Source organism: Ochotona princeps, chromosome 11 (genome assembly GCF_030435755.1).
Source record: "Ochotona princeps isolate mOchPri1 chromosome 11, mOchPri1.hap1, whole genome shotgun sequence".
Taxonomy (NCBI): Eukaryota; Metazoa; Chordata; class Mammalia; order Lagomorpha; family Ochotonidae; genus Ochotona; species Ochotona princeps.
The window spans coordinates 51,045,913-51,070,123 of record NC_080842.1 but is presented as its reverse complement, the minus strand read 5'-3'; the positions used below and the strand labels follow the sequence as shown (position 1 = coordinate 51,070,123).

At 40.3% G+C, this 24,211-nt stretch overlaps 1 protein-coding gene across 1 annotated transcript in view; it reads left to right on the top strand.

Moving 5' to 3' along the window:
* Positions 1–23,851, top strand: part of NWD2 (NACHT and WD repeat domain containing 2) — a 136,955-nt gene extending 113,104 nt beyond the window's left edge. The window contains exons 4-7 of the mRNA XM_004579160.2: positions 5,663–5,866; positions 10,887–11,031; positions 14,958–15,547; positions 18,752–23,851. Coding sequence (XP_004579217.2) covers positions 5,663–5,866; positions 10,887–11,031; positions 14,958–15,547; positions 18,752–22,684 — 4,872 coding nt within the window. The 3' untranslated portion in view covers positions 22,685–23,851. The remainder of the gene's footprint in view (positions 1–5,662; positions 5,867–10,886; positions 11,032–14,957; positions 15,548–18,751) is intronic.
* Positions 23,852–24,211: the final 360 nt, after the last annotated feature.

The window sequence follows — 24,211 nt, the reverse complement described above, 5'->3', positions numbered from 1 at the left end:
GTACAACCATCACTCTCTCTAGTGTCAACATAACATGTCTTACACTACAATTGTGCATGCAGAAATGACCTTTTAAAACAAAACAGAAAATTTTCTCAGGCTTTTGGATTTAACTTCCCAGATTGTATATGAACACTCAGTTGGATTATTGCTTCCTGCTTAAAGTATTTGAGAACAGCCAGTTTAAGTATATTTCTACATTTGATAAGGGAAATGGATTTCTACACATAGATAAAATCCCATTTGTATATAAAATCCCATTTGTATGAACATGTATAAAAAACAGTATCTGAACAATTCAATAAGAACTTGCAACATATTTCAATCACATGAATTTTTTCTGTCTGAGATCACAGGCAGACTGGCCAGTATAGTAACTAGGCAAAAAAATGGACGTCAGTGCAAAACTGAAGGAAGTCCCTCAAATCCCTACAAAACTTTCCTGTACCAACTGGATAAGTTTAAGCACAGGAAAAAGAGCTCCCTGGGGACTGTGGCAAGGACTGATTCGCTGTCAGAAAACAAAGAGGCCCATGGCCGTTCATGGCCAGCTGCAGGAAGGCCGTGTGTGCATGCTCCGTAAGCGCTCCAGAATGGTCAGAATAGGAAGCAAAACGGAGGACTCTGTCTAACCACATTGCGTCTTTCTGCTAGTCTCCCGGACTAGACCTCACAGCCCTACCCTGCTCTGATACACTGAACTTGCTACCTGACTGCGTAAATGAGTTGGACTGACTCAATCCCTTCTCTACAGCCCTCGTAAATAGCTATAGGTTACCTTGTTTCTAAATACTTTCGTATTACCAATAAATCATATGTTCTTAGGATATAGCATGAAGAATTCCAAAACGTCTTACAGAAAAATGTATTCTCAAATTTCTCTTTAGCTATTTATCAGCAACATAACATTAAAGTATTGGTCTTGGACTTCTAAAAAATAACTGAGCCATGATTTATGAGTATTCCACCTAACGGCAGAATCAATAGAGAGAAAAAAAAAAGTTCAGGGAGAACAATCCGATAAGTAACTTTAAGTCTATAGAGCACCTTATTACCTTTTTTTAAGTTCTATATTACTGCTTTATATATAGTAGGCGCTCAATATTTGTTATTTGTATTGAATGAATGTATTTTTCTCTAGCAATCTTTAAGGAACATTTTGCTTTACTATATTGATTAAATAATTATAGTATCTGGGGCCAGGTATTCAACAAAAATAATTACTTTTAAATAGCTTTCGATTTTTGTAATGATCTGTGATGTCTCCAAATCTACCCTTTCAGTTCTTGTTAACCATTATTCATGAGACCACTTATGCATTGCCTATTGCAGTCACTCTCCAATTCTACGTACATTTTTGGGGTATCATTTGAAAATGTGTGTTTCAGGGCTAGTATTGTGACATAGCAGATAAAGCTGCTGCCTTTGACACAGTACCCCATATGGGTGCTGGTTCAAGTCCTAGCTGCTCCACTTTCAATACAGCTCTCTGCTAATGTGCCTGGGAAAGCAGAAATTGGTTCAAGTCCTTAGCCCCTGAATCCACATGGGAGACCTGGAAGAAGTTCCTTGTTCCTGGCAGTGTACCAGCCCAACTCTGGTCATTGCAGTTTTTTTGGAGAGTGAACCAACATATGGAAGGTTCTCTCTCTCTCTCTCTCTCTCTCTCCTGTTTCTGTCCTTCTCTCCCTCGTCTTCTCACTCATGCTCTTCTGACTCCATAACTACTTTTCAAACAAATAAGTAAATAAATCTTTCCAGAAAATAGAATAAAATATAGTTTTGTAGGCTTCCTTATCTACAGTGTGCTTGAGATCTCAAGAGACCTAGGCACTTGAGTTTTTGAATGATCCAAGTGCAGATCATTCATAGGGCATATTTTATAGTTTGATCTGTAGAGTGGACCCTCCCCTCATCTCAAAGACCAGCCTTTATTAGAACAGAAAAAAGAAGAAGAACCAAGAGTTAGTGTGTTGCTAGTGCCTTTATGCCTGCCTTTCCCCAGGATTAGGTATGGGTTCACTAATTGCTACTTTGGCCTCTCTTCTCTCTTCCGTGCTCTCGATCCCAGCTTGTCTCACCTCAGATTGTGACAGTTGATGTGATTTTTTTTCTGGACTTTGTTGTCTGATAGATGGAAATCTTCGAATTGTATGGTTCCCCACTCATGGCCAAACCCCACCTCTGTGTCTGTTTGGACTCCTCTGATCCCTACCACTTAGACATGCCATGTTGCATTACTGGATGCTCATCTCAGCTCTAAAACTTCACCCTTCATAACATATAACTCCGACTGTGCTGGTGGTTCTTATTAAACACCATGCTGGCTACTTTAAAAAATATCAGCTTCTCCATGACTTTTAAAATAAGGTCATGCGTCTTTTCTATGGCAAGAAATTTTAAAGAGGAATTGGAGCATTAGAAGTTGAGAAACAACTTGAATTATATGATTTTTCTTAGACACAGCATGTTATCAGAGTGATCACAAACCAATGAGTATTGAAATGTAAAATAGTGATTAACAAACTTTATGAAAAATACATTTAGGTTTCAATCAAAGTAATGTTGTCTCAGAAGAAGGCACTAAGAAACTCTTGTGTAGGGCAACTATTGTAATGTAGCAGGTTAAACCAATGCTTGGGATGGCTACTTTTCAGATCTGAGTGACTGGAATTGTACCCCATCTCTGCTTCCAATTCAGCTTCCTACCAATCACCCTGGAAGACAGCAGGCTGTGACTGAGGTAGCTAGGCTCCTGCCACCCATATGGGAATCCTGGATGGAGTTCCTGGCTCCTGGCTTTGGCCTGACCCAGCCTCCCTGTTAAAGTATTTGGGGAGTGAACTAGCAGTTGGAGGATCTCTAGTATTTTGTGCTTCAAACAGATAAAAGTAAATAAACTTTTTAGAAAATCTTGTATACCGGGCCCGGCGGCGTGGCCTAGCGGCTAAAGTCCTCACCTTGAAAGCCGCGGGATCCCATATGGGCGCCGGTTCTAATCCCGGCAGCTCCACTTCCCATCCAGCTCCCTGCTTGTGGCCTGGGAAAGCAGTCGAGGACGGCCCAATGCATTGGGACAATGCACCCGCGTGGGAGACCCGGAAGAGGTTCCTGGTTCCCGGCATCGGATCGGCGCGCATCAGCCCGTTGCGGCTCACTTGGGGAGTGAATCATCGGACGGAAGATCTTACTCTCTGTCTCTCCTCCTCTGTGTATATCTGACTGTAATAAAATAAATAAATCTTTAAAAAAAAAAAAAAGAAAATCTTGTATACCCTGCCATACTAATGGATACCAAGAATGTGAAGTTCTCCACATAAACCCCTTTGAAAGGGAAGTTGGCAGCCAAAGAGAACAGCCAAGTCAAGTCCTCGGTCATGCTTATCTGGTCACTGAGGCAGCTACTGAAGAGAAGTAAGCTTGAGACAGAATCCAGTTAACCATAGCCTCCTTCAGTAACCAGATATATGAAACAGATTGTAAGCTGAGGAGATAAAGAGGGAAGGGTGACCAGCGGTACATTTGAGCAATGCTTACTTACAGAAGATGGGCTTAAATGAATGCTGCTGACAAAATAATACTTTCCCAAATTGTTATTCCACCTTCTGAAAGCTGAGCTTTTATATTTGAATACAAGAGGAAACTTCAAACAATGAGATTTCTGCCAGTTTGTCCACCTATTCAACGAATTTATTTATTAGTGACTTCCATGTGCAAGGAATAAACAACTCTGGACAGAGATCTAGCAAGATTTTTTTCCTCTCTCACTTTCCCAGTATCAAATTAAAGGAATACTGAAGTTGCAGTTATGAGCAGTAAATATAATAAGAAATTTCCCCAGGTATTTTATTATTATTGTTTTAGCTTCCGTGTATAGGGAAGTACATGCAGTATTTGTCTTTCTGTGTCAGGCTTATTTTATTCAACATAATGTCCTCCAGTTCCAGCCATCCTGATGCAAATGATAGAATTTCATTTTTTCTAAAGCTTAATAATACGTTTTGATGTTTTGTGACCATTTTACAATTTATTTTCTGTGAGTGAAGCTAAACATTAAAAAAAAGATTTATTTTATTTTTATGTGAAAAGCAGAGATATAGAGAAAACGAGGGACAGCAAGAGAGAGAGAGATATCTTTTATCTGCTGGTTCACTCTCCGAATGGCCACAGCAGCCAGAGTTAAGCTAGTTTGAAACCAAGAACCAGGGACTTCTTCCTTTCTCCCACGCAGGTACAGGGTCTCAAGGACTCGAACCATCCTCCACTGCTTTCCCAGACCATAAGCAGTGAACTGGATGGGAAGTGGAGCAGCCAGGATGAAATGAAGCCTTACGGATGCCAGCACTGCAGGCCGAGGCTTAGCCACAGCACCATCCCCAAACATCTTTTCATTTGATCATTGTTTATAACCTTTGATTATTTTCCTGCTCAATTATGCTCTTGTTACTTGCTGTGGAACTCTTTATACAGTCAAATATTAACCCTTTGACTATAAAGTAAAACTGTAATCTCAAAAATAATAAATAAAATATTAAAGTGGAGAAATACAGTAAATTCACAGAATATCTAAGTAAGTTTAAAACTACCCACCGATGGATAAACCATTAATAACCTTGCTATGTTCTCTTACAAAATCTTTTATATATGCGTGTATGACTGTGTATACATAGGCATGATATCCTTTCTCTTCTAATATATGTGATATTCTCTCCATATTTCTTTACAAATAAGCATATAGATACATAGATATATATCTGATATAAAGCAGCAGAATTGTCTTAGGCATTCTATTTTCCAACTTATTGTTTTCACCTGATATTTTTAACAACTTTCTGAGTCAATTCAATATGGTTCTACAAAATAATCTGGTACTCCCTTTGAATGATTTAATATGATTTATTTAGTATATGTGCTCCGAAGGAGAGCACAGGATGTATCATGATTTATTCCAATGTTTCTTGGGCTGGACATTTAGGTTAGACCATTTCTTGTTCAAACGCATAGGCTCATCCTAAATGTTAGAGTAAATTTGATGTATCTCTTTACTTCCTAAACACAAATTTTCAGTATAAAAAAATACCAAGTCAAGAGATTTCTACATGGATTTTTACAACTTTTAAACATGTTCACAGAAAAGGAGAAATACTGGATCAATTTTCTTGGCCATCAGAAACATTTATTATTTTCCAGTAGTACCAAACCTATGTTTTTATTTTTGTTTCTGTGATTGTTTTGCTAAGTTAACATCAGCCATCTTTGTAGCTGTGTGAATCTGACAGAATTTTTGTTTGAGATTTTATGTTGTTTGACATTTCCTAATGTCCATCATGTCTTTTTGTTTGTTTGTTACAAACAAATCTCAGATTAAAGCAGCCTTTGTTGTTATATGCAAATTTGAAGAAAGTAGATTTGCTACGAAATTTGTTGTTTTAAATTTGCCTGATATTATAGGTAATCTAATTTCTCATCATGTTGAGGAATTTATTATAATACGATTAATCTACTTTCATTTATGAATTCAAACCACTGTCATTGAAAAAAGAACCTGATGAAGCAATGTGTCATACTGTTTATCAACATTTCCTGAATGATCACATGATATGAATGGGCAGATGCATTTTCTTGGTGATACTCTAAACTGAACTTTCCTGTTGATACACAGGGACTATTAGGTGAGAAATATGGGAACATCCGAATCCCTGGAGAAGTCGTAGCCTCAGAGTTTGAAATGATCTTGGATGCTGCCATGGAGGCCAAGTTGGAGACCAAGTTAATGGAAGAGTGGTACTGTCGAGATGAGAACTCTGTGCCTGCAGCTTATTACCTCAGACCCAGGTCAGAAGTGCTGAGAAGCAGCAAAAATGCAGTAAGTTACCTTCCTCTGCAGTGCGTGTTATAAAGCCCATTGCTTTATAATATTGTTTACAATGTCCAGGAATGGGTTTCCTGACAGTAGAGGCACAATGAACAGACACACTGTGCAAGGCCCTACAGTTCCTTTGCACAGCTCAATCCACAGTAGTCCTTAAGGAAATCAAAACCACATGGGATGTCACCTCACACCTGTAAGGATGGTCATCATCAGGAAAAAAAAAGAGAGATAGTTGTGGATGTCAAGAAAAGGGAACTGTGCTGCAAAACTGGCAGGACTGTGAGCAGCCACTATGAAGAACAGTAGGGCAGACCCTCAGGACATGTAAGATAGAGCTGCCTTGGGATCCAGCACTCCTACTTCCGGTGAGCATCCAAAAGAAACAGAGGCATTATCTTCCCTCCTATGTTTACTTTTTTTACATTATTCACAGTGGCCTAGACGCAGGAACAACTGAAATGTCCATCACTAGGTGAGTGGATTAAAAATGTACTTCTTGTTACATACACAGAGCTGGGGAGGAAAAGAGAGAGAGAAGAATATTCTTCAGCCCTAAGAGGGAATTGCCTTCATTCACAACAACAGGAACAACCCTATAGAACATCAAGCTTGACAGAAGCTGGACACAGAAATACAATGCTATGTGATTTCATCTGTATGTGGAAGCTGGAGAAGTTGAACTAAAAATAGACAGTATAAGAAAGTTTACCATAGGTTGGAACATGGAAGATGTTGGTCAAAGCGTACAACTTGCAGGTCCAAGCTGAATGAATTCTGGAAACCTATGACCAACACAATAGCTATAGTGAATGGTAATATATAGTTAAAATTTGAAAGTGACTGCATGTGTTCTCACACCCAAATGGAACCATCTGAGGGGAGAGAGATTCTTGATTGTGGTAATCAATACTCAGTATAGGCATTTATCAAAACATAGTGAGTGAGCATTTGATACCACAGTCAAGGCACCTACTGCATCCCCCATCAGACTGTCTTGGTTCAAGTCGCAGCTCTGCTTCTAATTCCAACTTCCTGATAAAGCACTCCTTGAGACGCTGCTGGGGCTGTCCCACAGAATGGGTTCCTGAAGACTGTATGGGAGACATGATGGAATTCCTGGCTTCCGGCTTTCACCTGGCCCAAATGTGACGATTGGGAACATGTAGAAGGAGTGAAGTAATGGATAGGACATGTGTGCGCATCTGTGTGTTTGTGCCTTTCAAAATAAACAAGCATCATGATGTGTTCCTTAAAATAAAAAGAAAATCTAAATTCAAAACTACAAAACTTTCGAATCTCTGTCTCGTCTTTCCTTTTAGCATCTCCAACCTTCTTTCTTGGATCATTTTCTTTCCTCCTAAAACGCAACCTTTGAAAATCCTGCTAATGAAGATCCACTAGTATTGAATTTTGTGTGTTTATCTGAAAGAAAATTACTATTTTGCCCACTTTTCTATAATTATTTTGATTGTTGTATATTTATATCTGTGAATTCTCTATATTTAATCTATATCTGTAAAGTTCATATATTTTTTCAGTTCTAGAAAATCATCTCCTCAAATAATATCTCTCTTCTTCCCCCTCTTTTCTTTCCTTTTTTCTTTTAATGGCATGTATTATTATGGCAAGGATACCTTCTGTGAAATGTGCCATTAGGCTGCTGTATCACTGCATAAACAACATAGTGTTCTTATACAAGTCAAGGTAGCCATATCATCATTAGGCAATATAATCTTATGGGACCACTAATGTATGTATATTCAACACATCATTGACCAAAGTGCCATATATGATACATTGCCGGTCACTAGACCATAATATTCTGCCCTATGTGTTTCTTAATTCTCTTTCACTTTATCAACTTTCCTATCTCTCTGAGGTGACTTCCAGAACATAACCTTTTTTCTCTAGTTCAATAAGTTTTTCTTACACTGTGTCCATGCTATCTAAATATTGAGACCTCAAGTTCAATAGTTAATATTTATCTTCTGAAAGATGTGTGTGTGTTTGATTTTTGTTTTAGTAGATAGGCCCTTCTTAACATGTTAGCTGCTTTCACAGTCTTTTTATTTATATGCTTACTGCATAATATAAATATTTAAATGATCTGTATTCTCATATTTTACACAGAATTACTGTGTGTGGTTAACTCATCCTTCAGTGTAATGCGATCATCATTGTCTCATCTAACTTGGTGTTCAAGTACATACCCTGTGTGTGTATCCTCAAGCTGAGTGACACAAGAGAATGGGCAGGATGAGCCTATTCAAGGCATGCAACATTCAGACAGATTCAAAACCTTGTGTAGGTATGCATTCCTCTTGCCATGAGAGCATCCTTGGTGTGGTCAGCAGTTGGACAGCTATGGAAAGAGGCACATGTCAGGACCTTGTGTATTTGTCATCCTCAATTGCAGCATAAAGCATTTTTTTCATACAGCATGAAATCACATCACAATCCTTGATTTTTCTTTTTCTCCCTGCACATTTTTTTCAATGTCATTAGTTGTCAGAATATCACTCCTCTACATAGGAATATTAGAGTAAACCAAAATCACTCTTCAGTTAAAAACACTAGGAGCAGTTGTCAATAGAAGAATTACACAACTTCAAGAAACCATATTTACACAGTGGGTTAGATACTATTAAATTGGTTTCCATGATTCCATCTTCAATTTTTAAGAATTTTATGAATAAAAGGGAAACAAATTTCATGCATTTCATAGGTTAAAATCTAATAGTTGTGCTTTCTCTTCCTCTCTCTTTTTATCTCCCCCCTCTTTTCTCCTTCAACCCGCCTCCTTCCTTCCTTTCTTCTTTCCCTTTGATGTTTCTAAAAACATAATTTCCAGGCTTGGTGTGGTAGCCTAGTGGCTAAAGTCCTCATCGTGCACAATTCAGGATTCCGTATGGGCACTAGTTCTAATCCCAGCAGCCCTCATCCATCTCTCTGCTTGTGGCCTGGGAAAGTCGTCGAGGACAGCCCAAAGCCTTGGGACCTTGCACCTATGTGGAAGACTTGGAATAGGCTCCAGGCTCCTGGCTTTGGATGAGCACAGCTCTGGCTAACGTGACCGCTTGGGGAGTGAATCAACAGATAGAAGATCTTCCTCTCTGTCTCTGCTCCTCTCTCTGTATCTGACTCTCCAATAAAAAATAAAATAAATATTTAAAAAAACCTAAGTTCCATCACTATAATCACAGGCTTAGTACACCACTAACTGTAGTAACTTTTAACAAGTAAAAAGTGGAAAGATTATAGTTCCATAGGACTATAAATAAGGGCTGAAAACAAATCAGAGAGTGTCCATTTCATTCCTGTGTTCTATATTGACTTACACAAATCAGAGAAAGCATGTTTCTCTGTTTGGGCCAGTTTATTTCATTTGTGTGATTCCAATCCAAATTAAGTGTAATGTCAAGGACATTCTTCTCATATTTAGAGAAAATGCTAAAATTCATATGGAAACATAAGGGACTGCAAATAGCTAAAGCGATTTTAAACTACAGAACCAAGCCCAAGGCATCACGACACCAGATTTCAAGACATGCTACAATGACGTTATCATCAAAACAGCCTGGCATTGGCACAAAAATAAACATGGAGACCAATGGAACAAAGTGGAAGTCCCAGAAATTAACCAACTAATCTGACAAATGAGCCAAAATCAGTCCGTGGATAAAATACAATCTCTTCATCAAACATTGCTGGGAAAATTTGGATCTATACATGCGGAAGTCTGACACAAGACTCCTATCTTACACTTTATACAAGAGTCAAGTCAAAATTGATCAAAGGTCTAAATCTATGAGCTGATACCATCAAATTACTAAAGGAAAACATCAGGTAAACTCTGCACAACCTTGACATGGGCAAAAAGTTCTTGGAAAAGACCCCAGAAACACAGGCAATAAAAGCAAAAATTAAACAAAAGGGATCACAGCAAGTTACAAAGCTTCTGCACCACAAAGAAAACATTCCAAAAAAATGAAGAAACTGACAAAATTAGAGAAAATCATTTCAAACTGCACAACTGATGATGGATTCATATTCAGGATTTGTAGCAATCGCAAAAAATCTCAAGAGCAACAAAGCAAACAATCCCATTAGGAAATGAGCAACAAAAATGAACGGGCGTTTTTCAAACCATTAAATACAGGTGGCCAACAGGCACATGAAAAAAATGCACAGGATCATCAGCTATCAGGGAAATGCAGATAAAACCCACAGTGAGGCTTCACCCAAGTTAGAATGGGTGTCATCTAGGACTTCAAAAATAATAAATACTTGCAAGGATGTGGGAGAAAAAATACTCAAATCCACTGTTGATGGGAACATAAACCAGTACAAACCATTATGGAAGACAGTATGGAGATTCCTCAGAAATCTAAAAATAGATCTACTGTATGATTCAGCCATCTCTCTCGGCAGTTTACCCAAACAAAATGGAATTCAGCATATGAGTTATTTGTACATCTTCATTTATTTCTCTAGTCACCTAGTGGAATATAAATATTCCCAAAACGGCACATGAAATTTCAGCATAAAATGTTGGTAAATAAAGGATTGTATAAATCATGAGGCTTATTAAGGCTATAAATTTTACTGTCTTAATAGACAGTTCTCATATTTCATAGCAGATCATTGAAACAAATGATTATAGACAAATAGAACAGTAGTGTAGGAGCCCCTCCATTTTAACTTTCTCTCCCTTTTAAAGGGTGCTCAAGTGATAATTTTCTTAAAGCATTTGTATCAAAACTCAAAAAAAAAAAAGGAAAACATGGTAAAATAAGAAAGCCCAAGGACCAATTACTGTCTGGATCATAGCCTTACGAAACCGGGGCAGAGACCTGAAGATGATTTTTAACTTTCAGGGTTATTAGTGGGGAGTAGATTAAATTAGACATTATTCATAATGTGTTTGATCATAATCTTTGCACAGATAAGACCTTCAGGTGACAGCAATTGTTTCTCTTAAATAATGGTTTTCCTTCCTTGTACATTTCCACAGGTGCAGCCTTCTACCACTGCTGACAATGAGATGACGTGGAAAGAGATATCAGATGAGATCAAGAAGATATTTAAGGCTGCTGTAAAACTGTTACATGAAAAGGGTAAAATGAAACACAGCCAAGCTAGGAGGTACCTGTTCTCAGGTAATTCCCACATATCCTCAGTAAATTAAAAATAAATAAATAAAATAACTAGGTTAAAGGTGCAGCTACTGCCTCCCCTTTATGGTGCTGCACACTGAATCTAGTTTAATACCTAGCAAAATTTGACTTTTCTGAATGCTTCCATCTGCTGGAGGAGCAAAGTGTTCTTTTATGTTGACTCATAAAAAAAAAAAAACTCTACTTAACCTAGGGGCTTTCCTGGGAAATGTGATTCTTTTTAAAAATTCAGGTAGATAGAACAGATCAGACTTTCTCATTAGTTGAACTGTTCATGTATTCACTTCTTTATTCATCCAGCAAACACTTATTCCCCTGCTGGCTTCCTTTGTAGCAAGCACTAGGTAAACAGTAACAACTCGGGAAGCATCTCTCCTGGCATTTATTTTTGGAGTGGGGAAAATAGAAGATGAGGAAGGAGCACATAAACAAACAAGATCATTATTAAGTTGACATTTCAAACTCAATTAAGTCCCTGCCTGCACATTTCAAAATTGCTGCAAAAGAGCCATCTCTTCCAATGGATATAGTACATTATTTTATATTTTATATTTTTTGAAATCTTGAAAGTAAGAATTCAAGATAAAGCTATATGTTTTCTTTGCATTTGAGTGTTATTCGTGACACTTCTAGATCCACCTTTTCCAACAATAGGAGAGAACTAAATTAGAACTCAAAATGATATCTTTTTGTAAACATCAAAACTGAATGCTCACAAAATGGTCCCAACTTGAGACCATTTTCTGTGAACTCAGGCAATTTGAAAATGACAAATATCATATGTTCTCTGTGATATAAGGCAACCTCCATGCAAAACAAGATCAATAAATACATAGGTAAGCATGAATATACCTATATCTACCTAAACGATCTATACAATGGAGGCAAGTAGACCATGAAGTGCAGATACACTACAGTATGCATCTCTACTGGACTACCAATGAAACTGTTAAATATATATTGACACCAGAATGCTGGACTTTATAACACTGTCTATATGTACAATATCAGAATATACTTAAATAGCAAAATGATGGACTTGTGAGTGGAGTTGAGGGACTAAATATTGTCACAATATAGGGGAAAACAGTGAAGGATGGAAGGGGAAATCCCTGAGCCTGAGGAACTGTATCATGAAAAATTAAAAAAATAATAATGTTTAAAAAAAAACTGTGTGCCCTCAGGGATAGAAAAGAGAGTAATGACTCATGGGTGGTAGTTACCTGGGCTGGGAATCCAGTCCTTGTGGCACATTCGTCAGGTGCTGTAGCTTGCTAGACTTAAGGCTATCCAGGCAAGTGTTGTGGGGCAGCAAGTGAAGCATCTCCTACAACACTAGTATCCCATATAGGTATGGGTTTGTGTCCCTGCGGCTCTGCTTCTAATCCAGCTCCCTGTTAATTGCCCGGAAAAGCAGCAGAAAATGGTCCAAGTGCTTGGGATCTTGCCATCCCATGGGACATCTGGATGAAGCTCCTGGTCCATGGCTTTGGCTCAGCCCAGCCTTGGCTGTTGTGAACATCTATGTAGTGAACCATTGGACAGAAGCCCCCCTCTCTCCCCCTCTGATTTTCAAATAAATAAATAAATCTTATGAAAGAACATTAAGAAAATCCAAAACAGAAAATAAATGCAGTTTTCCAACAAAGAGGAAAACTGCAATAATTATATAAAATGTCAAAAATTATAAATAAGTCTCCAAAAATCGTAGAGTTGCACATTACCTCTAACCACAATTCTGTACAGCTAACTCTGTATCACACCACTCCTTTATTCAGGCTCATTTGTGAATCTGCGTCCTATCCTACCAAGCACCCTGTACATACAGCAAAGCTTGCTGTATGTACCAGCTTAGTTTTTTCTGTCTCTCTTCACATCCCACTTAAGTTCCGTGCTGCTGATTGATACGGTCTTTCCACAGATGTGATAACAATGTCAGCTGAGTTGTTATCTGGGAGAGAAAGTGGCAGCACACATCTGATGATGGTGTGTTACATGTTTTAGCCACAGTTTGACCACTTCCTGTCTCTTTGTGATGTGCTTGCTCTCCCAGTGTGATGTAACATTTTACACAGGTGGCTAGAAAAGAAACAGATTGGAGTTACAGCCTGCGGTGGCTCATGATGCCGGAATTTCTCTATCACTCCATGTCTCCATTTAACACATGCTTACTTGTTATAGGCTCGTTTTACTGACTTCTCTAACTTGCCTGTTTGCAACCCTTTGTTAAATGGACTTCATGGGCACAACTTAGGAAACACTGATGGTTATAAGCATATTTTAGTCACTTGAATCAAAAATTTGGGGCAATACTATCAATACTAAAACAAAACACTATCATGGAGTTCTTCTGAAAGGCATCACTTTTAAAAAACAATCAAACAAAAAAAAACCTTTCTTTAATAGAGACTTGTATGTGTGTACATGCTCAGTATCACTTGACATTAAAGTTGTGACCAGCATGTTTACATCTGTTAAATTTATGGCCAGTCCAGCATTCCCTCCATGTCACTTCTTTGATCCCAACCCAATAGAGCAGTCACCTCCTTGGAAATGTCTTCCATTGATGTCTCCAAAGGGGTCAGATCCCTAACTGTTCTCACCACAGCAATTTGATCCCTGTAACAAGACTAAAAATGATCATGGCACATTTATTTTGGAGATTGTATGGTTAAAAGTCTGCTGTCCCCCACTGAAGTGTAAGCTCAATGTTTTAGTCTGTTTGGGCTGACATCACAGAATATCATAGGATGGGTGGTTTATCAGCAATTGAAATTGATTTCTTAAAGTCTTGGAGGCTGGAAAATCCAACATCAAAGCAACCTCCAGATTAGGTGTCCAAGGAGAGCTCTCAGGTTTATAGATGGCCTCTTGCTGTGTCTGCCCTGTGGGATGGCCAAGGGATTTCTCTGGTTCCTCTTTATAATGGCACTGATCTCATGTATAAGGGTTCCACTTTCATGACCTAATCACCTCCCACAGGTCTCAGTGTCTTAATGCCATCACATTGGAGTTTGGGTTTGCATGTGTGAATTTTGAAGAACACATACATTCAGCCTCTCACATTCTGTGTAACTACTAACATGCATGGCACATAATAGTGCTCAGTAAAGACTGATTATAGGAAGGAAGGGAAAAAGAAAAAAAGAAAAAAGGGAAGCAAGGAAGGACAGCATGAAGGAGGAACAGCTTGCCTTACGATTCATTTTCATTGCTAAAATCATGTTATAGGGTTGTTTCCATAAAGTTATATTTTATTGCCACTGATTCAGTATTCAGTGTTCTTTGTGGGAACAATATGATTAAGAATGTAGACTGAGTTGTGCATAAGTGTGTGTTATAAGCCATGATATTAGGCTTTAACTTAGAAGAAAGTTAAATGCAAAATCATTTTTGGTGCCTTTCTTAGAAGTACAATGGAATTTCACTTCAGTGACAGGAATGATTCCAACTGTTCAATAATCAGAAAATGGTTATATCTTCTTTTTAATGTGATTATACATATGTATGAAGTATACTTGTCTAGAGTGTACTACTCTGCAAACAGTGCGGTTGGACCACACTGTTAAGGATAAAGTACCTGGCCCATATCAGTCCCTGACCTTTCTTCAGTCTTACAACAGCTGCTAAGAGGGATACAAACAGCAATGGAAAAATCAACTCTATACCCTAAATGGATATGCGGTTTTTATCATATTTATGGTCAACCTTTCCCTGTCTTTGGGGAAATAATTTAAAATCCTTGCATATGAGTCCCAGGAGGCTTAGAAAATTAGATTATTCTGTAGACTACTTCACTACATACTTTAAGCACAACCTATCATTAGTATCTAAGCATTCTGTTCTGGGATATGGGCATTTTGCTCCTTCAATCTAGGCAATAAACTGCTGCTATTATTTTCTTTCAGCCATAGAGGATGAGTTTGACTTCGCTCTAGGAAAGCAGACTCCAGCGTTCCTAAAGAAGTGTGTTTGCTACATTAGGAAAATTGCTAACATCGAGCGCTTTGTGAAAATTCCAGAGATGGGAAAATACATGGATATCACTGGAACAGATCCCAGGATTATTCGGGACCCAGAAGCTCAAGAGAAGCTGATAAAACTTAGGGATGAATTTATTCCTACTATTGTTGCATCAGCTAATCTGAGAGTATACACATCAGTTACTCATTGTGACATGAAACTGGGCTATTCCCAAGAAATAGAAAATCATTATATAGAAGGACTTGGAAAGCAATTTTATGAGGACATGATTGACATAATTCAGGCCACAGTGCAACAGAATTTTGACACTGAAACAGATACACTCTATGATGAAATCCTTCAGCATTCATCATTATGTAAAACATATGCCTCCTTCTATGAGTACAAATGTGAGTCTCTAAATGTTGTGCATAAATACATTCTCCCAAGCAAACCTGGGCACATCAGCCCTCTCATTATATTTGGTGGACCATGTACTGGGAAGACGCTTCTGCTAGCTGAAGTGGCAAAGAAGGTAAAAACCTAATTTTTTCTTCTGCATATTTATGAAAATGGTTACTTCCAGAGAAAGGTAAACTGGTCAAATTTATTTTCATGTCTGGTTTTTACTATCTGAATTATAATCCTTTGGGAATGCATACTTTGGTATTTCATTTTTTGCTAGAGTAAGTTAACTGGAGAGAACAAGAGTCACAGGTTACGACCACAAACTTTTTCTCACTGTTCAAACTCACGTTGTGAGGTTAATTCTCTCCATCAACAATTCCTTTCATTCCTCTCAGTCAAGTCCTCCAGGTCACTTCTGATGACTAAGTCAGCATGAGCTCAGAATTTACTATGTCCAATCTGAGGTACTAATTAATATTATACATTTCTTCCCCCAGATAAGGCCTACCATAGAGGAGCTATGTAGCAAATAGCCATCTTCTTTCTCTCTTCATGTAGCATTTTTTTTCTCTTCTTTCTTCATTCCGGCTGCATCTATGAACCTTCCAGGAATGTGGTTTAGAGTACATAACAAAAATGAGGCAGACATGAGTTCTTACATGACCAGTACTATTCAGAAATAGGCTTAGAACTCTCTGCTAGAATTAAAAGCTGCCTCTGGCCTGGCCTTCTGGCAGGGTGAGTTGGGGCCACCACCTGTGACACCAACATCTCATATGAGCAGGGGTTTGTGTCCCAGTTGCTCTACTTCCCATCCAGCTTCCTGCTAATGCATCTGTGAAAACAGTGGAAGATGACCCAATTCGTGGGCCCCTGCCATCCATGTGGGTGACCCAGATAGTGCTCCAGGCTCCTGACTTTGGCCTGTCCCACCACTGGCTGTTGTGGCTATCTGGAGAGTGAACCAAAGAATGGAAGATCTCGTTTTCTTTCCCCGTTTCTCTGCAACTTTTACTTTTAAAACAAATACATTTTCTAAAATCTGCCTTTCCTGTCACCTGAGGCTTTCCATGATTGCCTGGAGGTCCTTCTCCTCCTGTCGCTTGTACCCTTTCCCCACTGAGCATCTCTCGTTCATGCTCCTCTCGACACACAGGCAGTGCCTTTGTTCTGTAAACACTTCCTTAGCTGCTAATATCTAAGCACACTTAGGAATCCTTCTGTTAAGTTCCTCGGCACAGAACCTGCAGAAAGCACAACAAGCGAATAGATTGCCTTGTCAGCTCCCCCTTGCTGGTGGCCAGCATCTGGTATATGCCATGCATTCAGGTGTCCTATTGTTCTGAGCAATTCTCACCCTCCAGGGCAGATCCAGTACAGCGGCTGTCTGCCACTCCTCCAATGGAACAGCTACCCAGCCTTGGGCATTTTTCAGATGACCACAAGGCCCAGGATTTAGGGGACATGTGGTAAGTGGTTCATGGGAGCCTCTTCCCAAATTGAAGACGGCATTTCTCTATACTGTCATTTGGAGATGAAACACTAAAAGCTGAAAACCACAACACCCTCATTTCTAATGTTCTCAGCATCTCTACTCTTTTTCCAGGCTGGATGTGGTTAGTCCACGAAAGGCAGAAAAACTGGTTTTCAGAACTTTCCCTTCAAGTTTTATGTGAAGGTATAGGACCTCTCTCTGGAATGTGGCATCTGTTGGCATATATCTTCACCTAATCTGGACTAAACTAGTTACATTTTGCCTCCAGTTCACTTGGTATCAAAGGATGATGATTTATATTATTCTGGTGTTGAGTCACAATCTCTTTATTGCTCTTCCTGTGGTTGGTTACTCTATCAAAAACAGAACTTGATTCCCTGAACATTCCCATGATCTGTCATATGTATTCTCTGCTTCCCTTTCCCCTGAGGAATGACGAACCCATCCTTTACAACAGCCTGTACTCCCTCCCCTGCTGCCTCTGAGGATACGGACACACAGCTCATGTCCATCTCCTGTGCTTCCCAACACTTTGACAGACGCAAGCTCATGAATGTGGGGATGCCATCTACTGACATAACACGTTGAGTCCCGTGATTGGCAACAGGGATGAGATGCCTGTGATCACTGTAAGCATCAATGGGGGAGCAATCAGTTGCTGAGGAGCAACTGGAGAGTAATCAGAGTGTCTCTTGAATCCAGCTCCAAATGTTGGGACTAAACAACAACAGCATGCCTATTTCATAGCTCACTGTGAAGCTGACATGCATAAGTCTTTGCTAATCTTATTTAGGCCTAAATCTGAGCTCTCTCTTTCTCTTTCTACTAAGTCCTATAAAATTATTTCTTCAAGTATAAATTAATACTTCCTTTCCAAAGAAGACTCTTTGTTGTGACTAATGGAATTCATCACACTAAACTCATTGAAGTGTTTAATACTTTGGTCATATCCCTTCTAACCCTTGCCTCTCCAGACAGAAAAATAATAAATTTCTTAGTCCCCTCACATACTTTGTGTCTACAGGCTTTAAGTGAAAAACACTTCAAACGAAAGCCATAGGTGACTTCCGTTTTAACTTAATCTCTCAGTGACCATTTAAGCCTGAGCTACTTATGTATCCATTTTGGGCCTCCATTTCCTCTTCCACTACATGATACTATCATCCCACCTGCTCTCCAGGGAAATATTGAGTGCTAATGACTGCATGCTTGTATGGAACCATGTATTATAAAGTTTAGCATTTAACAAAACTCTCTTAGCTAGCCTTATAGACTCTTATGGCAAAGATAAAACTAACCAGTAATGACCCTTTGGTACCACAAAATGTCTCTGACTCATTAAACATTACATTCAGCATAATTTGAGTATTGAACATTCTGTCACACTGTAATTGGAAATCTGATTGGCTGTTGAGTAGCTCAGTAGAGCATATAAGTCATTCCTTAATCATTAGAGGAGCTCTAAGCACGACTAGCAGTGGTACCAGGAAATGCAGCTTCAGTGATGAAAAACTGACCACACCAGATGTCCACACTTACATGCTGAGGAAATGTTGAAATGTTGCCCTATAATTGAAAAATACTGTTTCCACTGCTTTTCTACCTTTGGCAAGGGTTACCTTTGAGATCCAGAGCATCTTACCTGTAGCTTTCCGAGTGTGAGTTTTGTGAAAGCTCTTTGACCTTTCCAGAAGAGTTGTCCATTTCTCAGTTCTAGGCCAGTTTCCACTTGATGGGGCTTACAAGAAGTCTGAGCTCTGCTGGGAGAAAACACAGTTGCCTAGGACCGTGTGAATCCCTATCATCCTTCTAAACTCAAACACTTTTGTATTTTAGGCCTATGGCTGGCTTCAGGATGACACAGGACCAGACTCTGACCCTGTAGTCGTTGTGAGGTTCCTGGGGACTACAGACATGAGCACCGACCTCAGGACTCTCCTCCTGAGTGTTTGTGAACAATTGGCAGCTAACTACCGGTGTCTGGTTCAAAGCTACCCGAAGAAGATCCATGACCTCCGCGACTTATTTATAAACCTCTTGAATGAATCTTCCTTGCAGAGACCCCTAGTGATAATATTCGACGCCCTAGAGCAGCTCTCAGAGAACGATGACGCCAGAAAGCTCTGGTGGCTCCCAGCTCACCTTCCCCGCTTTGTACGGCTAGTCCTCTCCACACTGCCCAACAAACATGGGATCCTGCAGAAACTCAGGTGCCTTATCCACGAAGAAGACAACTACATCGAGCTGATTCCCCGGGACCGGAAGATGTGCAGCCAGGTACTCAAACACCAGCTGCTGCGAGTAAAAAGGAAGGTCACGTCTGGCCAGCAGATTTATGTAAACAATGCGTTCTCTAAGTGCACGTTGCCAATGTTTGTGAACCTGACCTTCAGGGAGGTGAGACACTGGAGATCTCACAAAGATGTCGATGAGTCCTCCCTCTGCGTCACTGTTCATGAGAGTATAGAGCAGTTATTCTGGTCCTTGGAGAAGAAGTGTGGTCAGAAACTCATCTCCAGGGCTCTTGGTTACATCACCCTGGCCAAGATGGGTCTGAGTGAGATGGAGCTGGAGGATGTGTTAGCCCTGGACAACACTGTTATGAATGAGCTCAATGAGCACACCAGGCCCAACAATCCCCTCAGAGTCCCTTATCTGTATATCGCAAGGCTCAAGGAAGGACTCAGTGGATACTTAATAGAAAGACACGTGAAGAACGTCACACTGCTGGTCTGGGCCAACAGACACCTGCATCTCATAGCCCAGAAGCTGTATCTGCAGGAAGACAGTGATCTGCGTGAAATGCACACCATCCTGGCAGATTATTTTCTAGGGGTCTGGTCAGGGGGCAGGAGGAAAGCATTCTGCCTTGAAGACCCCTACCTGAATGGCTGCCTTGACTTGGAGAGCAGAAGTCTGCTTGAGGAAGAAAAGCACTTCATGGAGCAGGCTTCCTTTGACAGGCAGGCCCCAGACCAACCCTGGGTTTTCCAGTGCAACCCCCTGGAGCCAGACATTTTCTTCGTTAACCATCGGAAAATGTCGGAGCTTCTGCACCACCTGACAAGATGTGGAAAAACCGATGACCTGCTCTATGGCATCATCATGAACTTCAGCTGGCTTTATACCATGATCAAAATTGGCCAGTTTGATAAAGTGCTTTCGGACATTGAACTGGCTTACAACTACTCACAGGAGAAGGAGCTCAAGTTTCTTGCAAGCACCCTCCGCAGCATCAAAACCAAGGTAATCGCATTTCCTGGCTCGCTCTCAGCAGAGCTTCAGCAAAGACTGCTGCCTGTCGTAAGTTCCCTGCCCAAGCTAAGACACCTTCTTTTAGAATGCGACAAAGACGGGCCCAAGTATTGTTCTATCGTGCCCTTGCATTCATCCATGGATGTGACATACAGCCCGGAGCGCCTGCCTTTATCATCCAGTCACCTGCATGTCACAGAGATTCTGCCTACCTGTAACCCGAGTACTGTCCTCACAGCTTTAGAGAATGGTTCCATCAGTACATGGGATGTAGAGAGCCGCCAGCTACTCAGGCAGATCACTACAGCCCAGTCTGTCATCCTGGGCATGAAACTCACCAGTGATGAAAAGTACCTCGTGGTGGCTACAACCAATAACACCCTGTTGGTGTATGACAATGTCAACTCTTGTCTCCTGTCTGAAGTGGAAATCAAAGGGACCAAGCATGGAAGCAGCTCTACCTACATCAATGGATTTACACTGTCAGTCAACCATGCCCTTGCGTGGCTTGAAGCCAGCAAAGATGTCACTGTCATAGATCTACTCTACGGGTGGCCCCTCTACCAGTTCCATTGCTGGTATGAAGTAACCTGTGTCCAGTGCTCTCTGGACGGTGTGTATGCTTTCTGTGGACAGTACCTGAACACGACCACCATTTTTCACTTAGGGAGTGGAGAAAAGTTATGTACAGTGACCTCAGAATTCTCAGGAGGGTTTGTGAAGTTTCTTCTCATCTTGGACACAGCTCAAGAAATGGTAATGGTGGATAGTGAGGGCAGTCTTTCTGTTTGGAATACAGAGGACATTTCTAACCCCCAGCTGACCGATGACTTTGACTGCCGAAGAGAAGATAGCGAGGTGGTCAGCATTGAACTTTCGGAGGACCAGAGTGCCGTTCTGATCTGTAAAGCTCTCAGCATTGAGCTCTTGGACACTGGTGTGTGGAAGGTGGCTGAGAAGTTCAGAGCCAAGCACAATGAGCGTTTCATATCTGCTGTGCTGTCCAAAAATGGAGACTGCATCATTGCGACCATGGAAAATACCTCAGCCGTGTTCTTTTGGAGGCGAGACACAGGACAATGTATGGCAAGCTTACAGGAGATCTCAGGTACCATAGTGAAGTTGGTAAAATCCAATCATCATAACATGCTTCTCTCTTTGTCAACCAGCGGCATTCTTTCTATTTGGGATATAGATATAATCACAGCTATGTCCAACATTGATAAGACAGGGAAACCCATCCAAAGTCTGGTGTTGCCTGCCAGAGGCGAGATCATTTACTCCCTTGATGGCTCTGACTGCGTTCATAAGTGGAACTTCAGCAGTGGGTTCATTGAAGCTGTATTTAAGCATGAAGGAACAGTTGAACACTGTGTGTTAACATCCGCAGGGGACATCATGGTGACTTCAGATGACAAAAGCAGCCAGTATGTCTGGCACACTAGCAGTGGGGAAAACCTCTTCCGAATTAATGGGCAGAGAATATCTCAGCTGCTGATCACACACAATGATCAGTTTGTGGTATCGCTGTGCGAGGAAAATGCCTCCCGGGTGTGGAGACTGGCCACGGGCCACAGGGTCTGCAACATCCTGACCACTTTGCAGAATGCCTTTATTACATCTGCAAACACCTTTGTGGTGGGCATGACAAAGAGCAAAGTGCTGGCAGTCAGTCTGTGGACAGGCAGTATCACCAAAAAATTTTGCTGTGAAGATGGGACCACCATTGTGAATTTCAAATTGATCCCTGACTGCCCTGACATCATTGTGTTTATCACGTCAGCTGAGACTGTCAACATCTGGAGTCTGGCAGACGAAGTGATCTGTCGACGTGTGCAGCTTCCCAACAACTTCTTGAAAAATCTTGAAGATTTTGAAATTTCTCCCAATGGAAAGCTGGGCATTATATCTAGAGGAGACGAAAACATCAATGTGCTGGATTTACACAGTGGTAAATTACGGGTGGTTCACGCCTCCGGAGTCATCTGGCGTCAGAAGTTGTCTCGAGACGGTCGCTACCTGGTGTATATCTGTTTCCGGAATGGGGAGGAGGAGGATGAAAATGGTGCAATATCCAGTCTCATTGTCATGAGACTGGCAGATGGCAAAAATATCGGTGCTTGTTCTCTTTACAAAACACCCACTTTCCTTGCCCTTTCTCAGAGGCACCTGCACATCATTGTGGGCTTTGATGATGGGAGTATAGGAATATACACAGTCGTGGACCGGGTGGATGCTGCACTAAAAATTAAAATTGCCACTTCAAACAGCAGACAGATTTTCAGTAATGCAACACCGACATCCAGGCCAAAGTCTAACAGTTACTGCTTTAAGGTGTCTGTGGATTGCTTATGGAGAGAGTCTACTGAGGTCTTTGCCAGAGACAGCCCCATCACAGTGAGCGACTCTTCGGAGTCCAATGAAGCCACGCCCTCCAAAAAACACAACTCTTGTTACGACCGTGTGTGCTCCGCCCTAGAGTCCAGGGGCCACAGCTATGCCCCTGACAACTGATAAAGTGTTTTTCTTGCTTGATATACACAATCCACATGCAAAAGATACCAGAAATAATGCATCACCTATATCCCAAACGATCGACTACCCATTTCTTAAAGGACAGGAATGATGCTGAAAACCCAGTGTTGTGTTGATGTGTTCATGAAATACACAAGGATGTGAGATTGATTCAAGATGAAATATTTTGCCAAAGTGCATCTAGAAATGAAGGGATGATAGAAAGTTTCTAGAAGTAATATTTAGAATTGCTTGTGTTGTAAGAAATAGCATGATTCATGTCGTTGGTTCAGATGAGAGACAGGGCAGAGTTATAGATAGAAATTAGTTCTAAAATTTCAGTTGACATCAGGAGGACAAAGAGCTGCTTGACTTGGAACGAGTGTGTGCTAAGTAAACACAGCCTTAATCTCTTTCCATTTTACAGTCCTGACAACTGTGTTATCCTAGTGTGCAGATGAAAGGTATAAAGGTGCAAAATCCTGTAACAAAAATTCCCAGATGCATCCCCGGTATCCTGAGAGACACAACATGAACTGTGAGATCATAAGCTGGACTGGGACAAGAGCTAACATCACTACCATAGGGCTACTCAATGTGTAGAGTTGGTTTTAAGATACGATTGCAACAACTGCATGCAAGGATTTCTATATGATGGAATATATGATTTTTAGACTATTTGCTTCCTGAGTTACAAAATAACACATTTATTAAGAAAACATGATTTTTTCACATCTTTTTGAAATGCATATTCATGCTGTATGTAAGGAATCATAGGAAGGGCATTACAAATTTCATCAGTTCTATCATCATGCTAGCAGAAGTCTGTACTATTCAGTCAGTTGTATGGAGGCATCAGTTATTTCCTAGATCCCTGCCGTTTATCTTAATAGAAAGTTCTCAACAGATCGTCTCTAAAACACTAATGACATTTGCCTTATTCTCATTCTTCTTCTTTCCTATTTAAAAAAAAATGATAGATGACAGAATACTCTGGGACAAATTGAATATTCCTGTCCTTGTGCTAAAATATATACCTTCAGAGTATCCAAAGGTTCTTTCTTGTCCCCATTTGTAATGCCTTTCTTACCACTGTACACTCTATGTAGACTTCTTTATCTATTACACTTCCTGGTGGAGGATACTGCTGAGCCTCTTACAGTCTTAGCCACTGCAAAGTAGAAGGTGTGAAATGATATTTCATGATTAAAAACACAAATATACTTACTGAAAAGAAATCTCTGCCATGAACCCATTCTATTCCTAGCCAGATGTTTGGCTAGTGTATTATTTTTCTTAACCACAAGGTAAAGCTGTTGGTAACATCTGCTTTATCCCTCACAAAGTGTTGGAAAGTCTTGAAAGAAAAAAATATATAACAATGTCTTGAGTGTTGAGAGTTGATGTGAATAAGAAAACCAAAGTGTTATGCCCCGTAGAAAACCCAAACCAGTTATCATTCACTTTGGAAATCAGTTTGATGCATAAGCATTCAAAGATGTGATCCAAATATAAATACCCCACTCC